The sequence below is a fragment of the Xiphophorus couchianus genome, chromosome 16, assembly GCF_001444195.1.
Source record: "Xiphophorus couchianus chromosome 16, X_couchianus-1.0, whole genome shotgun sequence".
Classification (NCBI taxonomy): domain Eukaryota; kingdom Metazoa; phylum Chordata; class Actinopteri; order Cyprinodontiformes; family Poeciliidae; genus Xiphophorus; species Xiphophorus couchianus.
Window position 1 is genome coordinate 9,273,747 of NC_040243.1, and position 22,865 is coordinate 9,296,611.

At 38.9% G+C, this 22,865-nt stretch overlaps 1 protein-coding gene across 2 annotated transcripts in view; it reads right to left on the bottom strand.

Moving 5' to 3' along the window:
* The window catches only part of olfm2a (olfactomedin 2a), a 48,034-nt gene that overhangs the window by 21,937 nt on the left and 3,232 nt on the right, over window positions 1-22,865 (bottom strand). The window contains exon 1 of one of the 2 annotated variants that reach the window (XM_028042715.1): window positions 1,606-2,052. The exons of the other annotated variant lie outside the window; for it this stretch is intronic. Within the exon in view, the coding sequence (XP_027898516.1) occupies window positions 1,606-1,749 (144 nt within the window). The 5' untranslated portion in view covers window positions 1,750-2,052. Of the gene's footprint in view, window positions 1-1,605; window positions 2,053-22,865 lie in introns of those variants that run through there. 2 annotated transcript variants of the gene reach the window in all.

Sequence of the window (22,865 nt, forward strand, 5' to 3'; positions counted from 1 at the left end):
TCTAAACATTTTGTGATTCATCCTGCTTCTTAGATCATCCCAGGCAAATGTCTCATTAATAGTGATGGAAATTTGAAGCGACTCTTTAAATTAATGTTTCATTGTGTAGTGTCACAAAGCCAATACATTTTCAGTCACAGCAATATTTTACAATGCAATTGCATCAAACGTTTCTTGGGTTAATGAAACTTTTAACTACATAGGGGCAATTTTATTTTGCTATTGGTTGTGTTGTGGATATCCTCTGAAGCCAAAATATTCATTGGTGATGATGTATGATAATTAATTTGATGTCTTTTGAAATATAAATGGTAAGGCCTCTGAGCCTGGGTTGCAAAGCCTACATTATTTGCATTCTATACAGAAAATTGTGCATAGAAAACAACCTCAAATGATAGTTTGACTGTGAAGATGCTGCAGGGAAAGGTGTGGGCTTAGCAGGATTGTGGAAGATTTTTTTTTTAACTAAAAAAACATCTGAGCTATGTCTACAACTAAGAACAAATATGTCTGAGATTAACTTTTGTTTTCCAAAGATAGAAGGGAGATGTCAGATTTTTGGGGATGAAACTGTTCCACCTAATATTTCACGGCTGAATAAGGAGATATAAAAGTAGCAGATGGGTGTTTGGATAAAAAAATAAAAATCTCATCAAACAGACGGACTTTCACCCTCGAGACACAAATGGCTCATCACAGAGAGATAGATTATATATCTGAACACATACACACACACAAACGCACACTCTTCTACAAATGTGCACAATTGCCTGCGTAGACATATATCCAGATGGTCATACACCTCTTGGGATGTTCAATTTCTGTCATTTCAACGGATCTGGGCATTTGCCTAATGGCTAAGATGCCATAAAAACTCACTCAGCATAGAGGAAAATGCATTCATTAACACCAGATGAGCCCTGGAATATTGTAGTCCTGAATTACCAAAATTAGACATTTGGATATAAAACCTGTGAGTAGAATCCTGAGATAAGATCAAATTTGTAAAAGTTCCTAAATTACTTGTAGGTCACAGATGCATTTTTTTTTTTTAAAAAAAGAGACGAAGTACAAAGTGAGGGAATGCAGCACATTCAAATCTGTAAAATTGTCTCAAGTCTTTGCCACCCAACCCCTGAATATGAGCACCCTCTTTCCCACCCTGGAGCTGACTGACACACAGGATCAGCCTGAACATCAGTCAGGAGAGCTCTCCACCTCCCATCAGCCCCACATAGCCATATGATTTACCACATGGTTGCATTCTAAATCGCTCACAAGCACAAACCGAATTCAACCTCATGATATTTGTTTATCGGTTACGCTCAGTTGAAACAGTGCTCTAATATTTTACGTCTAACTGCATCCTGTCTTACCTTTTAAATGACAAACCTCTTTGAGTCAGACTCTTGATCTAAGCTCAATCTGGAAAGTTCACCTCTAAAACCCTTCTTTAATTTCCTTTAGTTGAACATACAAGTCTCTTTTAACTTCTTTTTCTATTTGTTGTGTCACTCATTTATTTGTATCGTCTTCTCAATATCTTGTTTGGATTTCTCAGTGCATACATACGCAGCTGCATGAAGGAATTTAAATCGTACTCACACTAACAATCCTTTCTGAAGTGCCCCCTCTGGAGACGGTTGTCCCATTGAGTCCCACAAGAGAAGGCAGAGTCTGAGACATCCAGTTGGTCACCATGGCCATAGTGCTGAGCACCGCCCCGATCTTGAGCATGGGAACAGTCATTTTTTTCTTCCTGTGGGGCCCGGCACAAACAGCCTGACAGCCAGCCCTGCCCTGCCCTAGCCTAGACCTCAGATCCAGTCAACCCACCCCCCCTCCACCTCTGCTGCAAACAGCTTGGGGACGGTAACAAGCCAGTCAGCCTCTGCCCAGGTTAAACGACAGCAAATCCCTCAGAATAAGTTAAGCACTACTATCTTATTTACACATCCCGGCTCATTGAGGCGGATGAGGCAGACACCGGTCAGAGAAGAGCAGTTCACATCCAACACCATCACATTGAGAGCCTTTCCTCTTAGATGAGGACTACCTCAGCTTCCCTCCCACTTTCTCTCTCTCCACCCTCTCTCTTCCTCAAGATGCAGAGCTGCGCATTGGCTGCCTCTCCATCTCATCCCCTCCCAATCAGCCTCTGCTCTGTTTTTGCATGCGTGTATCCAGTCTTTCCCTTCCCTCTCTTTTTCTCTGACATTTGGCTGTTGTTTTATGACTCACGTCTTGGTGTGTGCGTGTGTGTGCGTGTGTATGTGCACGCTTGCATATGCGTGTCTGTAGATTGGAGAGAGAGACTGATTTCAGAGCGCTGATCTGTTCTCTATGCTATGTGACATGTGGGCGCCCAGGGCATCCAAGTGCCATCCTTTTCACAGTAGACTGTCCTGCAGTCTAATTACCCTGTCTGTGCAGAATGAAGGATACAGCGTGATAGATATGAAAGTTGAACAGCTGGTTTGGCATGGTATTAAAAATGAGAGAGATCCAGGTGCTTCTGCCTACTGCTGCCTGTGACAGCTCATCTATCTTTTGTGCTTCATGACAGTCTAGACGAGCCTGCAGTTGGCACCGTCACTGCCTGAACCATAATCATATTCTATCCATTCACTTTACGCCCTTGCTTCGCTATGTCATGACGAAATTACATAGCCTTATTCACTCACTCACAGTATTTTTACAGTATGAAAGTGTACTTGAAAAATATTGAATATTTTTTTTTATCAATGAAAAGGAATCGGATTGAAGTGTAAAATCTACCGTAAAACCAAACTTATGCGTAGGGTTCAGAATGATATATGCACTCTGTTTTGACATCCAATTTAGTTTTTTATGGCATAGATACAGTTCAGACACATTATAAATTATGTGAATACTTTATATATGGTAAAGGCCACTGCTGAGACTGACACTTAAAAGTTCCTTTTGGCTTATATCAGGAAAGAAATCAGATTTGTTTTGAAGTTCACACTGAGAGGAAATTTGAAATAAGAAACAAATGGGAAATGTGTGTTTCAAATATCTTGAGGTCTTTACCTAACTAAGATCTTTGGACAGGAATCTTTCCCCTTTCTGTGTCATTTTATGCTACCTAGACATTCGCACATAATGATGACAAAATGCTAAGACGAAAGCAGCAGGTCAGCTTGTTCTCTTGCTTTCTACAGGGTCTGCTGACTTATTCACTTTGTCAGTCATGGGTGGGCAGAGAGCGTTGTGGAGTGACTGATATGGGTTCCTTTGAGCAGAGAAACATTTTGGTGCTCAAAGTGGAAACTTCAGCTCACTTGCTTGCTCCCGCTGAATGCTTTTCTATTTTTGCTTCAACACTGCCCCCCAGTGGTTAGCAGCAGTACTGCAAATAAAAACTCCACATTTGAGATGACTACAGCCTTTTAGTTGAGCGAGAAATAATCTTTTTCAAGAGACATATCTCTGACGTTACAAAAATACTGCATGAGGAAAAACTTGAAGGGAGACAATTTAGAGACGGTAAAAAATTCTAATAGAACTTCAAATGAGAACAGAAGAGTTATAATTGTGTTGAAAATCACAACAAAATATCAAATTCATGCCAATTTGCACAAATTCCCAGTGAGTTTTTGTAACTGCAAAGTTCGAGCATTTTTGATGGAATTTGTTGAATTAAACCCGTTTTCTGTATACTCTGAGGTACAATCTCGTGAAAAATTATTTTCCCAGTAGGAAAATAGTTTTTCAAACTTTGCATTTTGTCATCCTATATAGTTTTGCAGACCATCAGACACGATTTCATATCAGACTAGGACAACATGTGGAAATATTAACTCTTTTCAACTGAAGATTTTATTTATTAAGGTAAAAACAGCCTAGCCAATGACAAAGTATAAATTTAAATCTAATCCTTGTTAAATCTGGAATTATATGCGATTACCTGCAGTTTTTATTTCAGTATCAGTAATTGTACCCCAGTCTGATTGATACTTAAACAGCATCAAGAATGAGCTTAACCAGAACCTGTCTAACAGCAAGAGGTAGCCTAAAAGATTTTAAAAAGCACCACACCATGTTGTGATCTAAATAAACTTAAACAGGCAAGAAATGTGTGTATGTGCGTCCCTTTTTGTCTGGCTTAAAACCTGTATAGCATTTCAGTATAGGTCAAATATAGTGGAGTGGAGTGAAAGTCCTGGGATGGTTTGCTGCTTTAGAACATAACTGATGGAACAATTAGTTCTGCTGTTTACCAGAAAATGCAGAAGGAAAAATATTCAGCAACCAGTTTGGGATCTAAAGCTCAGCTCAGCTTAAAGAGTCAATATACCCAGAACAGTGATGTTCCTGTCAATCCTCACAAAAGTCTTGAAGACCCAGCTCTTCAGAGAGTATCTCCCACTGGAGCCTACTGCCACCTCCTCTGCACTTCTGTCAATGCCAGCATGCTGGTTAATCTCTAAGAAATCAACAAGAAAATGTTGCTAGATTTCAAGAAAAATAGCCTAAAAGTGTTGCAGATCCTCACTGGTAGTCTTCCTGCTTTGTAGTTTATTTTTATTTCACTTGATTTTCAACTGCATTCCTATGCTGTCATTTGAAAGTTGCTTTGGATAAAATATTCTACCAAATTCATAAACATAAACAGAAACATAAGCTTGAAAGCAGATGTTGAAGCCAAGGGTCTCATGGCCAGCTATTAGATATAAGGGGGGGACAATAACTTCACATAGGTCAGACTATGAGAAGTGAAGTCTGTATTTACTCAGGTTATCTAGGTCTAAGATGTAATTATCTGAAACATTTAAGTTTTTTATTTTTTTTATTTTTATTTTTTTTAAAAAGAAGCAAAAACAGAAAAAAAACCTCTAGGTTAATTCTGTTTTCACTGCACTATATTTAAATCTACATTTAAGGTGTCTGTGTGTGTGTGTGTGTGTGTGTGTGTGGGGGGGGGGGTTAATAGTTACATTAAAAACAGTAAAAAAAAAAAAATTACAACCTGCCATTGAGTGTTTTAGTTTACAAGGCTTGACTTCAATTATTTTTCCTAGCCCAGCACATAAAAAGAATGTAGTAATAGTCTTTTAATTTCACTGGGTGGCAGCAAAGATTTAAATATGGATAAAAACTTCCTTAAACATCGAATCTGTGTTTTGACAAACTTGGTCGGCTTTGACCATAGAAACTCAGTCTGGTTGCTGCTCATTATTGATCAGTGTCCTTCAACAGTGCCTAGACTTGTGCTTATGTTCATTGATTTACACCGGGAGGTTTATTTTTATAGTTACCATTTAGTAGAATCTTAAACAGTAATCTGTTCTTAATATAAAAAAGAAAAGTACTGAAATGAATTATTCATTAGTTTTCAGACAATTTGCTGTATGACATAAGCAGAGCAGCTTTCCCAATTTCTTAGTAAAAAGTTAGTACTGACATTTTCATAGTCAGAATAAGCCAAATAGCATGATTACATTCAGACCTTAAAACAGATAAATCATATTTGAACATTTCTAATATTTAGAAAAAATGGGACAAAAGGGAAAAGAAAAGAAACTATTCATTATAAGTGATGTGAGCTTTCACAAGTACTACTTTATTGTCATTTTAATGTCAGTGACTCTTTTTCCTGTGTAGGGCTGCTGGACTCTTTAAAATTCCCTTCACGCAGTGCAGGTCAGGTGTCATCTCCTTCAGACTGATAGACAAAAGAAAGGATGAGCGTAATGAAAGTATGATGAGGACAATCTGTCATAACTCAAGGAATTCAAGGCTCTGCCCATCGACTGACTAATCACTGAGGCTGCTGGCAGAACACACCATCATTAGATACCAGTCATAGAAGGAGCTAGCCATTTAACCTGAATTCAGTTAATACATTTTGATTAATCTTCCTAGCCAACCCATTTTTCAGCCTCACCTTAATAATTGGCCATCTAAATTTTCTCTGCTACAATGCATTTTCTATGAGCTCCATTTTTTCTTTTTTGCTTTGTTCTCCTCAATTATTATAATTTTTTTATTATTACTTTCCCTTTCTGCCTGCACAGAGCATTTTTTGACATGGTTCCTGTAGCAATGACTATAATATCACCAGCATTTTGCATCCTTTCTATTAACATCTTTGTTGATCATTTTTGCTCATATTCCTCTATACCTTATTTAACTTTGTAGCCTCATACCTATACAGGAATTTGCATCACACATAATTTTACATACACCTTTATATTTCCGTGTAATGCAGCTGCTTAGTGCTTTGACGTTCTGCAAGCAAGCATTGTTGTGTTTCACTATACATACATCTAAAAATGTCTGATTTGCTCATTGCCTGGGGTGTGCTCTGTAAAGGACATTTTTAATCAGTTCAAATGGTGAAAATGCCCACCAACCACAGAAAAGGCAGCATTTGTGCACACCCATGGATGGCAGTAGAGCACTGCAGAGCCCTGAGGCCACCAGAACAAGCTCTGGGTGAGAAAGCAATACTCGGTCGCAGATAACACCAAGCACTCACCACATTGTCACTGGGCACAAAGGCACAACCGTCTACAAATTTAAAGCTATAATAAAGTAGCAAATTACACCTCAGCTAATAACACAAGTTAGCCTGACGCTGATTTTATTACAATAGATGAAGCACTGCTATGATAATACGAGGAGTGTGTCGGTGCTGAAAGAAGCTGCAGTCGTCTTGTTGTAGGAACACTGGCTATTTTTCTGAGTCATGATTAATTAATTAGCTGATGGACAAGGAGGCCCACGGCCTTCTAAATGCATTAAGATCAAAACGGTCCTAAACAAAGTGTGACCTCATTTCCATGGCAACTATTTAAATGGCATAAATAAACTGCGTTCTCAGGTTCAGATCAGAAGACACAATGGCGCTTTGAGCATTGAGTGTTGAATCTATTAATGGCTCCTGTGGGCCTTATACTGAAGAAACTCATTTGAACCCTTATAGTGCACAGCCAGTAAGGCCACAGAAGGACTATAATGTAATCAATGGAAGCATGAATAATGAAGGGAGAACACATCCCTGCTAGATTATTCAGCTGTGTGCAATTACCACGAATGAAGTATGTCTTTCACACTCGGAGCCCAGAGGTGACTGACAGTATTTGACACACGACATTGTGAATGAGGCTCGCAGATTAAATGTTAGAATTTCTTTATATAAGGTTAAATACCGTCAAATATTTTGAACGTTTCTGTGGCAGAAAAAGTCACTGGGCTTAAAAAAAAGTGATGTTTATGTGTCCGTGTTTGTGTGGGTAGCATCAATACTTGGAAATCATTGCTCTCTCTCCCTCCACTGAGCTGTGAAATGTCTACAGCAGTCTCTAATGGTGGCTACCACAGTGTTGTGTGAGTGACCTGAGTTGGACTGAGCTATGCATGTCATGGTGCCTTAATCAATATGAAAAAACAACAAAAAAAGGAACTGGAATACTAAAGCTTGAAGTAAACACTGCTTATCTGCTGTTAGTGTTTCACATGTAAAACTTGTTCCTTCCACTTAGAAGGGGTTGTAAAAGAATCGATGCTTAAGAATGCACCAGCTATAATGACTGCACCACATTGTATCCTGAACACAATAAAAGACATTCACAGCACTGCCATAAATGTCCAGATCCAACTCTTTTGTTCTCTCGCAAAATGTGAGTTTGCGGTTCATATTTCTTTGCATAAAGATTAACAATGAGTTTTATTAAGAATAAATAATATTTTCCTCCAGTGAGCCTTTATACCTAAAAATAATGTCTTTGCAGCAGTCTGATGACAAATGACATTTTATATTAAAAAGGCAAAACATTCGCATTCATTGAGTGTATTTACCCAACAGAACAGATATGAAAAGTCACTTCAGTCCATAAAAAAGCCATATTGAGTATATTCACTGTAACTTGCATTCATACAAAAACTGATTGCTCTTGATTGCTCCCTTGATTACAATCTCATCACTCCATGGCAACTTATACAGTATTATTTGTGGCATATTTTGTATGACACACTGCACATGTTTCAATCTCGAATAGCTCAATCAGACATCAAGCGAGGCACCACATCACGCCTCAGGCTCGTCATAGAAAAAACTCCCGATCAAAGCAATACAAAAGTTCTGCATGCACCAATCAGCTGCCATGCATTCTGCAGCACAGCACGGCTTCACATTCTGCACTCTTTTTGTGCCAGAAGCGCCAGCTAAATACAACTCACTGCAGCTTCTCTTGAGACAAATATGCATGGCTCAATTGCCATCACAATGGGAGATAAAGGCATGCGGAGATGTATTTGGCTCCACACACATAATTACCATAATCTCTCTCTGTCTTCATGATGACCTGAAAAAGTCACCAATTTCTGTACACAAAAAAATAAGCCAGTGCCACTTTGTGACCTTTTGTTCCCGCCCAGCTAATCAAACGTTCTCGTTATTACACAGGCAAAGCTATTTCTGTAAATGTAATAATTACTGACAGGGGGAAAAAAGTAGGTAAGGTCTCCAGGACAGATTTATAATTGTTTTTTAAAATGCTGAATTTTAGGGTGCTGGTCAGAGTAAGTTCATTTTCATTCAGATCCTTCCCTCATCATTTACTGTTTTGACAACATCATTAATAATCATTGACAGCACACTCAATAAAACACACGAAGCCGAGGCGAAAGGCTGCACTTTAAGCATAAAGCTGGGAACAGTTTTACAGAAAAGTCAGTTTAAACAAATGCCTGTACTGTTATTTTAATGCCTGATTATTGCTGTTCAAAAACTGCTTTGGTTCAGTCTGTAACACTACATCTGAATTGTTAAGTGTATTGATACATGATGGGGGATTAGGGGGGAGGGGGGAGTCACTGTTGACTGTGACAGTCTGATCATGGTGGCAGATCACTCAAGAAAAACAAGCCAAAAAATAACACTATTTATGAGTGAAGATTCTGAAGGAGACTAACTACGATGTTCATGAGAGGCGGAGAGATAGACAGCGAGGGCATCTAAAAAAAGCATGAACGTTGTATTTGAAACTCCCCGAGGTGATGAGTTTACATCTTGTCTGTTTTCTGCCATGTCTGCAACAGCAATACTAACAGGAGCAGAGAGGAGTGGTGAGATCCTGCCAATTACAGTCTGCTGCACAAAGGGTTTGCAGCATAATGCCATTTGCTGCAAATGGTCAGGGGAAAACAATGACAAGAAGCCATCAGCTACAAGCCGAACATTAGTAATGAGGGGACAGAACCAGCCTGCAGTGTCCAGCCTCGCCGCCGTGGCTTACACTGTAACCTCCATTTGCATCCTCTGTCTGCAGGTCATTAATGCTCAGAGAAGCAGGAACATTTAATTAGGGAGACATTATTAGTGCAACACAAGCACAGTACGCAGTGTAAAGAAATCCCAAAACAGCCCCTAACTGAATCTTATATTTACAGCCAAATGTAATTTTGGGCAAAATTGTTAACAGAAACTTTTAGATAGACAAACGAGCATGTCACTGTGTGCTTTTCTCGGGTCTTGCAACATTTGCGAAAAGGGAAGGTTACTTGGAACAAATCAACAGCCTCGTATTACCGTGTCTTTTTCTACATTCTCCCAACAAGCTGTTGATTTAAGCACCGTAATCTGCCAAGTCTGTGTCAGAAATGAGGAGTGACTGATCCATTCAGTCATTATGAAGGCAAAGTATTAACAAACTGGAGCAAATTGGTATAGAGAGAGGAAATGAGAGGGTTCATATGAATGTTGGCTGGCGTGGAATCAGCCAAGTGTGAGATGAGAAGTGTTCTGATTGAGAAAGTGGTAGTGGGAGGCAGGTAGAGAGGCTGTCATGGTAAAGAGTGGACCTTAGAATTCTGTTTTACATTAATGGGAGTTGTGCTAGATAACGAAAAGGAATTTGTTATGAATTAATGTAGCATTAAGCAGTTGCAAAGTATTGAATTGTAAAATGTAAACATACTTTTCTGCAATGATCTTTATTCAGTTTTCCAATAAACATGCAAACAGATTGCTTTGTTTATTAATTTTTTTTTTTTTTTAATGTGGCAACGGCAACATGCCTGCCCTGCACACTCAACACTACACATACCTATGGTGCTTAATGATGATTTTTGGGACTGCATAGATCTGAAGGCAGCCACAATATCAGAAAGGTCATTCTTCATATTAATATTCCATTCAGTAAAGAGAAAAATGAAGGATTTTGTACCTTTCATAGGCACGTTTTGCTATAGACACATATTAAAGTGCTTAATTTCAGATTTTCACTCAGCTGCTGTTTCCTCTGGGAACATAGTGCCAGCTATTGCCCTGCCTTTCATAAAACAGTTCAAAAATCTACATGAAAACATTCAACCTGTTTGTGTGAAAAATAATTGTAATAGAAAACTCATACCACTGGAGATAAGCACAAGCTCCTTTACAGGAAAAAGTGGATATAGATGAAGGATGAGTGGATGAAATACCCTGTAATAATGAGCAAACGGGAAACTTTCTGAAACCCACACGCAAGATGCAGTCCCAAAAAACTGTGTTTAATTAATAAGGAAATACTGTGAATCTTGAAGTGTAAACATTTTATTGGTCTCTGTTTGGTAATAAAAAAAAAAATTCCCCAAAGAATCTAGCTGTATGCACATACACAAATAAGTTTTGTTTTGAAATGAATCCAAAAATACACTTTTAATGGTCTTGGTGTCGGTTGTTTTGATGAGATCAGGACAGATTTAGGGGTGGCAAGAGATATTGATCCATTCTATATCGTACTGAGGAGAGAAATGCGCCTGACAAGAAAGAGGTGCTCTTTTCTAAAGGTTCCTACAACAACTTATTGCAGAGCTGCTCCTCTCATGGAGAAGAGCAGGAATTGAAAACAGGGAAGGAGAGGGCCCATTGCCAAAGGCAATAAGGCTTAAGGAGAGCAAGTAATCCTGAATACCTACTCATCACTTTGCCCATAGTGTAGGTGAAGCACGCAGGTCTGATACTCAAAAATACAACAGTGTTTGATCTCATAGGAGAGTTTTTTTTAAAAAAGAAGCAAAGTCTTCAACCTGTTCACCTTGTTGTGCAGCATGGCATATACACATAAATATCTTATTCTTCATCCTCAAACACACAAAGTCAATAAACAAGTGAAGATTCAAGTTGTCATAGCAGGAGGTTTTTATCAGAGCATGACGTCTTGCTTAGTCCCCCCCCCCGACCATACCTCCGCCTCCTTCTCCTCTGACAAAGATGCCACTCTAGATCATTTCCCTCTCACGTCGCGTCTGTCAACACTAGTCCTTTATTCCTGCTGCTTTCAGTGTCTCTGTCGACCGAGCGACAGGATGCACATGCCACTGTTTTGTCATGGTTGTATTGATTAAGCGATGTAGAGCTAATTAAAGACAATCTGCAAGGAGTGTCGCTGCCAGTGAGCGGAACAAAATCAGTGACGGAGTGATGGGCCTCTAATTATTATTCTCCTTCTGGTTTGGATAGGGCAGATAATTTCCCTGCAGGCACATATGTGAAGCTTTTTCTTAGTATGTCCTCCCTTTTATGCCTTCCTGCTATCTCCAGTTTTCATTTCCACAAACTCTACACCACCTCTTCCTCTGTCTCTCTCCCACGCACTCCCGGATATGCTGTCATCTTCAGCCACTCCAATAACCACTAATTTGAACCCAGTTCATATCCTCTCACTTTATCCTGTCACTGCCCACCTACACTGAACACCACAGAGAGGAACGCTCATAGCATCTGTCAGCACAGTGTCTGATACGTCCTGGAATGTGCTGTTGACGTGTGACTAAATAAGTTTAACCATAAAGAGTTCCTATTTCCACATCTTAGTGATACATTTAAACTCTTTTAACGTTCAAAGCTGTGTTTGATCCTGGACATAGAGCAGAATTAACATTTTTAGCTGTAAAATGATGCAACCCTGCACACTTAATTTCATTTGCTTCTCATTTAAAATTGAAATAATGAGTTCCCCCGTAGTTACATTTGAACTAAGCACTATCATTTCAAAATGTGATGTTCACTCCAGTGGTATACTTGTGAAATGTAGACATTGAGGAATCCCAGCAGGGCAGAATTGGGTAAAATGGTATCATGAAAGCAGGAGTTTCTGCCACTGGAACGTCTTGTTATCGCCCTGTCCTACATGTAGTGTCTCTATCAAAGGACCTCTCTACCTTGCTCACCGTGGTGCTGCAGAGAGCTGCTCTGCCAGCCTGCTTGATATGCAGCAGTGTCTGATGGCTGCTGGGCTCCCACGCCTCCCTGACTGGAGCCTTTAAGCTTTGGTGGAGTCAGTGAGAGCCTCCCTCATCAATAGGCCTACTGAGTGGCTAAGACAGCGCCATGTGGAAAACACCATAGATTAAATGGCTCCTCTTGCTTTTTGCGTCCGTTTCTACTGTGCCGCTTTGCTCTCTTCTTTTATTACCCAAATCCAAAGTCAGGCAATTGGGTCTCATTTCAACACGGGATGAAGCACTGCCACGCTCACATTGTCAGGGATCTGGAATGTCTGTGTGTGCGGTTGGGTTTTTCCTGTGAGATTTCTCAAATCTCCACTGGAGGGCCCCATGGGAGGGTGGAGTCCAGCAGGTGTGCAAACCAGTTAGTCATCAATTCATCAACTGGAGTATATTGGGAACTAGCTACCAGTCTTTTTACCTTTGTGGTAAAACCTAAGCCCTCCTGTGTATTCCTTGCACATTTTTCTGAACCTTCTTGTGAAACCTTTTGTTAATTATACTCTGTTCTCTTATCGAAGAGACCCTTGAGCTCCTGAATCTCCCTTGTCAACACTCCCAGAGTGGCGTCTCCTGCTGAATAATGCTCTGAACAACCTTTCCGTGAATCATCAGATTGCCATCCAACAAACTTTCATCAAGGCCAGTAACCTCTGGATTATTGCTTCCACAACTGACAGCTTCAAAGTTCCTGTTATTCACCTCCTCCGTGTATCTTGTTCGCCTTCTGTGTCCACCTTTGACTCGATTCCAAGTAACATCTGTGCCCTCCTTCTCGAACAACAGCAACCCACCACTCGGATCATTCACCCCAGATTTCATTTGCGTCTCCCTGGCAATTCGTCCTCTACCAAAACATTTCCTTAATCACATATGCCCCTCAACTACCTCTCTCTCCTTCAGTGAACCTGACGTCCCATGTCCTCAAGATCAAGATCACATTCATAGACATTGTTTTTAAAATAAACCTTTTAAATATTATAATTTTCCTGAAAGCATTTGTGCATATGGGTCAGACATCTCAATGATTATATGACATGCATATGGAAACAAATGAGATAAAGGGCATCAATGGAAGAAATAAGTTTATAGGGGAAAATGAGAGCTCATCTTTCACTTTGTCGTCATTTTTATTATGTGCCAGAGTGCTGGCCAGAAGTTTGCATACACTTGTCAGAAATGGTAGAACTTTTATTTTAGTTTCCTGACCTACAATAGCTTTTATAAGCATAGTTGATAAATTTTCAATAAGGCTGATGTTGTGACCATTCCAGAAGTTGGATATTGGCTTGTTTTATCCACTACACTTTCTCAGACCCAAACTTTATCCCTGAGTTGAAAGCAAACTGGTTGTCCAAGAACAACCTGGAAAACCAAAACTAAAGCCTGTGTTTGAACACCAGTGTCATTGCCAAGGTAAATTTTATATCAAAATGGATCTGATGGGTTTCTGACCTAAAAATAAGTCCCTGTTCCAAAATAAACAATTTCAAGTATGACTGAAATGTACAACTCTACACATGGACAAGCCAAATGTCTGCTGCAGAAAGGATTCATGATCAGAAAAGACATAGATTTGTGGCATTTATCCTTAATGACAAGAAATGTGGTTAATGAAGTTAAAGTTAGGATTTTAAGTCTGTTGAGAAAATCTGCAAAAAAATTCTAACTTGTTCACACAGTTAATATTTTAAAAATTATTTTAACCTGTAGAATTATACCACTCCCGAAACATTATTGCATTATTACATCCCCAAATTTATGTAAAATTTATGATAACGGTGAGAATATGTAAACATCTGGCTAATATTGTACTTCATTTAACTCATTAAGTTCTTGCATAACCTCTCACTGAGCCTTTCATAAAACATAATCCTATCAGATTTATGGAAACATTTGGAACCTTTCCAAAGGACTTGACATGCTGTTTGGGAAGGCGAATGAGACAGAGGAAGCTCCATTGATGTCTGGTGTTAGCAGAGCCATATCGCACCTTAACGTGTTTCATCTGATAAAGGTGGAGAGACATGAAGAGCGTCGTTCGTGCAGCAGCTTGCCCAATGTGCTCAGTCTCATGAAAGCTTTTGTATCAGAGCAGGAAGAGGAGCTCTAGGCGTAACAGCCATATTTATATTCCAATCTTCTACACAGAAACCCACATCGCCAGACTCATAAAAGATTCATCAAGCGGGGGAAAGCAAGGTCGTACAGAAAACTGGTCCGGAGGTGTCTACCGCAATGCAAAAAAACTCTCGCGCACACGCACGCGCACAAACGTATAGTAGGTTTGTCTACTGGTTTGTCTACAAATTGTGTAACATGGGTTGTTGACAGCATGACTGGTCAGAGTCTGGTCAGCAGAAGTTGAAGCATGTCTAATTTCCTTCTGTCACTCCCATCATATCTGTAATGGCCTCTGCTATGCTTGTTAGAATTGATTCCATACATTGTTTGATTCTTTGTGTGCAGTGGGTCCAATCGCTGACATGTTTGCGAACTATAGAGTACAGGAGACAAAGACAATGTATGTGTAAGAGACAAAGCTGGGGTGTGTGTGTGTGTACGTTCTGGGTGTTGTCAGAGAAATGTCACTCTTGCTTAGAGTCACAGACATAAACCTCTGGGAGTCCTGTACCCTGCAGCACACGCTCACAGAAGGAGAATGAGAAAGTCGGGGAGAGAATGCGATATAGGGATGATATTCATTCCACCAGTCAAGCTGATTGCTCTATGCAGCCTTTGACAGTAAACATACAAGTAATGTAACATGCATTAAATAAGAAGTGAATTTAAATAAATTGTGTGCATTCTAACTTTTATAAAACTTGGAAGAAACACATTAATGGTCAACAGTTATTCCCCTCTGGATGTGGAAAAAATTATCACCAGTCCCAAAGTGGACAGCTGGCTTCTGCTTAGCTGTCATGTTAACAATGCTTGTAGAAAAGAAAAATCTCTAACAATCATGTTTTGTTCTCAGCCCCAAAAGACCTCAAAGACCTTTTTAATGGCGATTGCCAGCTGTCCTGGAATCAGTGAGCTTGCTTCATGGGAACGCCACCAGCCATTTTAGGACAGTAGGCTGCTGGCTTTTCATCAAGACAGAAAACAGCAACAGAGGTCATTTGGAGACCACAGACGCCTGCAGCACGAATATCGGCCAGTGTGTGATTTAGAATGAGTAAGTGGGCTTTTAAAGGATGAGCTAAAAACACAAGTACCAGATTCTGGGTAATTCTGAAAATTAGGATTCAAAAGAAAAAACTGCTGAATTACATAAGAATGCCCTGTTCATAGCAAATCCATCCATTGGGACATAATCATTGTCGTCCACCATGAAAAATCTGTGGAATTTAATGTTTTTATTTATTCATTTTTATTTCTTAATCTTTTAAGAAAGATTACAATCTTTTTGCTCCTATTTAAATGTGTGTGTGGGGAGAGTTTCCTCCCTGCAGTCGCTATCAAACAAAGCAACAAAACAAACATGTTGGATAAAGCCTCTAATTACTCCCTAATGAGTCAGGTTCTGAAAGAGGAGATTATTGCACCTCCATCCATTGGCTTGTGAATCAGAGGAGCAGAGTCTCATAAAAGATGGATGTACCAAATATTTTAATGCTTTGGTTTGCCATTTGGCTCACAATCTTTAGTTTCTTCAGACAGATAACAAAGGTACAATTGTAAACCTCAATAACATTTTGTCTGCCCACTTTTCGGCCAAACCCTACAGGAAATTTTGAGAGTGTCATATAAATCCTTCAAGAAAAAGACACCAGCATTACTTTAGTGTATAGAAACATACCCATCCACCGCCGTGCCATGCCCATACATTAACCTTTTATTAACTAACGCATGTAATTTTTATTTTTTGGTGGTTCACTAATTTGATGATTCACTGAAAGAAATCTGAAAACATGCTCAAATGTCTCCTAAAGTTTAATTTAATTGTTTGTTCTTGCCTGATTACTTACATTATTATTTTGTTAATTTTCTCTGAGTCGGGTTCTTCTGACTCTGTGTGAGCCAGAAGAACTATTGTACCAGATCAATAGGTACTTATTAATTTACACATTTCCTTAGGGAGTAGGTTTTGCAAAAGAAAACTATGAATATTGGCCCGTACAAAAGGTTCTGCGGCTGAAAGCTCTGTTTCACGACTGAAAATCAGGTTATAAGCATCTGAAACCAAAGCAGAGAAAAATTGTGAACTAGGTCAAATTTATCAACACCTGTTCGCTTGAAAAAAATTGTTTTAAGCAATTTAAAAGAAGGTCACATTTGATTTGTCTACAAGGAATAGTCAGACATACCCATCTTCAGCAACACTAATTCATTCGTCTGCATCCCAAGAGAGGATATACAGTCCCTCCAGCAGGCTCATCCCAATTGGGTTGTGACCCAAAACCATCCAAAAGATAGTGTCCAGTATACACGCGAACCAGAGAGGCTCTAATCTGAGCCATCACTGCAGTCCATAGTTATACTACACAGCAAAAAGAATTAGGTCATTGAAATTCCACGATTTAAATTCCAAATCACTGAATTTTGCATGACGAAAGTGATATAAAATCCAGCATCTAGTGATATTATAACCAAGTTGAAGAGACTGGGAATAACAGTAACTCATTTGCATCGTGGTGGGTCACAAACCACAGAGCAGGTTCAACGCATGCTGATGTAAACAGTTTCCAAAGTCTGCCAACTTTCTCCAGAATCAATATCTACAGACCTCCAAAGTTGACCTTCAGATTAGCTGAAGAAAAAGTGTGCAGAGAGATTCATAGAAAGGGTTTCCACAGCCAAGCAGCTATATCCAGGTCTTACATCACAAAGGGCAATGTAAAGTGGCAGAGTCAGGGGTGTAAAACATGTCCCTGTTGGACTCTAGTGCATAAAGTGCATTTTGGTTCATGGAATAAAATTATGGAATAGTTTGGATGAAGAGTTGAAAAAGGCTCTATTTTAAATCAATTCAACACTTTATAAGAAAAATAACGATTAAGTCTTGTACTCTTTTGAGTTAACAATGAGGAGAATGATATACTGTTTGCAATTTATATTGTTAATTTCATACTGTATATGTGGAAATGAGAGGGTTTCTACAAGATTGTCTTCTTCCTGCTCCCTTTTCACTTGTGTAGAGTAAGTATTGTACAAGAATGCTTCTAAACTGATCATGCTATTTGTTAAATCCAGTGAATCGATTGATTGATTGATTGATTGATTGATTGATTGATTGATGTGAAACATGCTCTCCGGAATGAACAAGTACACTTCTCTATCTGGCAAACCAAGTTTGGGTTTGGCGGTTGTGTGACTGCTTTGTACTGGGTGTAAAGTTTGGTGCATGGGGCATTAAAGTGTGGCGCTCAGGACATGGGTTTGACTACAAGGGACAATTTAGACAATTTTATGTCACTAACTTTGGGCTGAAAGTCTCTGACCTTCCTTCCAAAGTGACCAGGTGCCAGATCTTAAAAGAAGGTCCATAAAAATGTGTATGAGTCAGTTCAGTGTAAAAGAACTTGCCTTGTCTGAAAAGACTCCTACCCACAATCGGGTGGGTAGACCAATGCTGTATTAAAACTTTTTTACTACAAATTAATTGTCATCAAAATGTAAGTGTCCAAAGGCAAAGGACCCAATAATTTTGGCAGTATAGTGCCAAAGCAATAAAGCACTTCAATTTGCCACTAAGATGCATCTTAAAAAGATTGCTGCCATCATGCTGAACTCAGTCCAGGATGAAAGATGAAAAAAATATGGCAAGGGTAATAAGAGGGGGTTTGTATATTGATTTTCATCAAAATCCAAGCAGCTTGCAAGAATACGTACTTCATGCATGATCATACATGTCACCCTCTTGCTTCACAATTACTGTAACTTTTACTTTGAAGCAAATTAAGAAAAAAGCCAGTGTTCTCCTTTTAGTTCTCAGATCACAGATATGTCCCCGTTATGTGAGCCTCCTGCATGTTAAGAGGGTTATTTGTTCCTAAAAACACACATAAATATACAAGCACCTCTCTAGATGCAGCGGCAGGCGACATGAAAGCACATCAAACATTAAAGAGGAGGGAGTGAACAGTGAACAGCACAAAGGCTCAGTAGCTCTCCCGCTGCAGCCTCTTTCTTAAGCAGCCACTCTTCTATAAAACAAATCTTCACAACAGTGGCTCACTCACACAACGGGGTGTCATTATCGTGCATTTGTACAAGCCCCATTCTAATCTGCCATGACACTAGCACATACTATCCAATCTCTCCAAGCAGCAGAGAATCAAACATAATGCAACCTCATTATCTGTGGCTGATTGTGAAGCGGCACCTTTGTATATTGATGGGGTATGCATGAAGGCGGATGGAGGCATTGTGTCTCATCTCCCCCTGCCTCATCACTTACTCGCCCACATGCTGTAGAGCTCCAGGATTGTTACTAAATGAGACGTAACAGAATAAAGAGTATTTAAGCGTCTATGTGGAACTGTATTTACAAGGACAAGATGCACGAACTTTAGTGAGATTACATATGATAGATTTATATTTATACTTTTTTTTGTATAAGAAAACATTCTCTTATTCATGCAGAAATAACTAGTTCTGTGTTTACTTCATGCAGAATGATCTTCTGCAAAGATCTAAAGAAGCCTCGTTGTGGCAGCTTGACCTTCCTTCTGCATGTGTTTATAATTTATACAAGTGCTGACATTGTACGGCATGGCAAGGTGATTTTAGGAGTTGTGCGTTCGGCCCTCACAGACAGATTTACAGCCATGCTCATGCAGCTTTTCATTTGTCTAATTCTCTGAGTAGAGGTAGGCGCGTTGATTGAAAGACCACAATGCTGAGTCTACTGTCTCATTGTTTTTTTGGGGGGTAAACATAGATTCACAGTATTAAACTACAAAGTCTCCTTCCAGGTAGGACTTTAACTATTTTTTTTTATCCATTTGACTCACTGACAATCACAATAGAAGGAGTATATTTTGGTATTGTATTGTCAAAAATTAAAAAATGAGGGGGTTTGGGTTCACTCATGTTTGAGGCAAGATTGCTATTTAAATTGTACTGCTTTGCTTTCAAGAAGCTGGCACCAAGAGAAGACATTTCTTGGCCAAAGGGTCACAGCAGTGAACGGTTAAAAGCTGCGTCAGCTGGACATTAATCTTTTCAGGTGTTTGTCCAGCAACATCAAATGTCTCCTCTATTCTCGTTTCTGAATGTGTAGCTTTACATCACTTATCGAGCCTGTAAAAGCACACATACACTTTTGCTTTTGCAGTTGGAGCACAATATTTTTCGCCTCTCCTCATGAAAACATTGTGACAATGTGACTTATTCTAAAGGAATAAATTGCATGTGTTCTGAAAACAATATTGATCAATCTTTTCCAAACACCTCACAGTGAAAAGTCCAAGTTTATGGACAAAGCAGGTGTAAGAAACGTCCTTCGGAAACGAAAATCAATTCAGTTATTTTCTAAGTTTGTGTTCAGCTGCATGTGGAGGCTAGAGCTTATCCCAGCTGCTGTTTAGCACCTTGCACAGGCCAAGTGTCAGAATTCATTTTACTCAAGTTAAAATTTAGAATAACTTCGTCTGTGACTTTTGGACTACAGATTAAGAATACCAAACATACAACAGATTCATCATATATGATGAATCTGTTGTCTTCAGACTGGATGAAAAAGCTTTTGTTCTCCATAGCGACAGTGCTAGTCTGTAACAGTAAATATATATTTACTGTATATAATTTACAATAGTGTAACATAGTGTAAACATAAACTCCTGCAGGTAAATATGCTAAATGTTTTCTTTTATGTGCATCATGATTTACAAGTTCTAGTTTTCTGAGCTTGCATAGCAGATATAAATTGATTCAGGATGGCTAAGTTAAAATGTTCAAACAGATTCAATTGAAAAAAGGTGAATGTAAAATTATACATCCATCCTGGTTTATCATGATGCCTAATGAGAGTCCTGTAAAGTACAGAAGAGTTTTGTCAATCAATCAGATTTTCTCTCTTACAACACTTGGTTTGAGCTGAGGAATCCCAGAACAGGTTCAGTTTCATCATCCTCAACCAAAGAGAAGTTGGGAGTGTTTGAGATCAAACCTCTTAAACCAAGTAATAAAATCAGTCATTACTTTAGGGCTGCACAAGGATAGCAGCTACAATTTTTAAAAGTTACCACAAAGCCTTTACTTTGTGCAGCTAAAACAAAACATGGAACATTTTTGTAGTATTAATAGCTGTGTGAAATTATATTAGAAATTATTAAGTTTGAGAATGAAATTTAATTGCTAATGATTTATTAAATAAAAAGAATAAGTGAACACGCAAAACAAAATTACTAACATTAAATTAACTTCTGAGAAAGGAGAATTTACTGATTAAAAGCAACGATTACAAATATTATCTAAGCAGATTAAACATAGCTGTTAATCTTTACACCTTTCTCTGGAAATTTAAGAAAGGCCTCAAAGCTAAATTTTAAGTTATGGCATCCAACTGAAATTGTGGGGAAAAGTTTGTTTGAAGAAAAATGAAGAGGGATTTTAAGTCCTCCTCGACACATCAGTTTGTCAGCTCCAGACTACCTCCTCAGGAAAATTTAATCTTGTTGCATTACCTCTCATCACACTGTAGTTTGACCCGTGGTTCTTGCCACGCTGCTCCTCTGATCAGCGTGGCAAGAGTGGTATATCTTCAGAACAAATGTATGGGCCTGAAGACCATCCTGTGGCAGCACACTTAAATGACCCAGGTTATTGCATCACTCCAAATCGAATGAAAACAAAATTCTTGAAAAAGTCAGTGAGTGATGTTGAGCACATCAAGATGTGTGGGAAACTTTAGACAAAACTAACGTAACAAAACATTCAACGCCCCAAAAATATTGCAGCAGAAATCTGCCAAGGTGATCAGACTTGCTGCAAATTGATTGGGTTTTTCTTGCTTCTCTCTTTCTATCTGTTTTCCTTATCCCTCCAGTTTCAAGAAGCTCACCTAAACCAGATGTAGACTTTGAGAAACTTGCATCACAATACACATTTTTCACCACTTTGCTTAAACTCACTGACAGAGAGAGAAGAAATGCGAAAAACCAGGTGATTATTCTGGCTAAAGTTGTTGAGTGTCTGAGGTATCATTAAATGCTCAAGGGCCCGTCTCACTTCTCTTTTTGCTAACTGATAATGCAGAAAGAAACATTTTTTAAATATTTCTGGATTTCTTAATTATAAAACAACTTAATGTAAAGGATGACCTATGTATTTTGACAAGCATAAAATCAGCTTTTAATAAATGAACAGCAAGTCTTAAAAAAAACAATTTCTTGAAGACTCAAGGATTCAATTTGCTTGAAGTAAGAGATCATCTTAACCATATTTGAAGTCATGATGAACTCTTAAGAGTACAGCTGGGCATCAAGACCTTGATGCAGATTAATGTTTAAAGTGAAATGCATGTGAAGAGTTAGATTTGATATGTTCATGGTCACTACTACATTTGTGATTTGACGAGATTCAGGACAAGAGCAGCCAACAAAACTCTGTGTTATTGTTTAACCCTTTTATAAATCATGATTTTTAGTCATTCCATTAAATTCCCAGTTTTCAAAAAGTGAATAAACTTTCTCTCTATCCTTAAGAAATATCTGCTCAAAAACCTCCACCTATAGCTGTTGCCAACAGGGTGTGACAGGCTGAGTCCAGCGTACAGGGGATGGATGTATAAACTTCAGGCAAACTTTAGAGTAACTTTTGTAATTTCCCAAGGGATTTGTTACTTGATAACGGGAGCCACATAGGTAGTACAAAAGACCAAAACACTGGGAAGCAGAGTCTGGAGCCTGGCAGAGAGAGTCTAAATCAAAATACTATCATAGCTATCAGTTTGATATCTGAAAAAAAGAAGTTCTGGTGTTTGATGTGAAAATGTCTCCATTCTTTCACAAGTTCCTTCAAACGGTGCATTGTAAGTAAACCCAAACAAATAAATATAAAGAATTATCGTCCCTTGTGCCATTGCATCTGGTTTGCATGGACTGATGAATATAAAACACATTTAATGCCAAAATCAAGCAGGTACCCTCTGTGTCACCAATGACCCAGGGCTCCATGGTTACTTAACAAAAATATGCTGTTAATGAACAAGTGCCTCATTAAAGGCCTCTACATAATTTCACGGTGGCATTTGCTAAAACTGTGACTTAAAATTGTATGCGGATATTGCAGCTACTCTCACAGGCTGATTTACAAGAATTCATTAATTCTTTATGTTTGCACGCAGCCTTAGAAAGATGGATGGTGTCATATTTTCTTTCAGACCTTTCAATATTTAATGGCAAACACTTACAACAAATTGTCCCCTAAGGCCAGTTACTGCAAGAAATCACAGAAGCTGTGGTTAAGATACTGTTCGGTAGTACATCACCAGCTACATTGTTGGTGTTTAACGTTTGCTGGAGATTTGGATTTGGTTTGTGGATGAATTTACAATTGGGCGTCGGAGAACCTAAGTGATTTAATGTAACACAGATCTAAGAGGCTGTGAGCGTGTCCTACGCCGTGTTTCATTTAGGTTACAAAAACTCAGCAGATTTTTCTCTACAATAGTG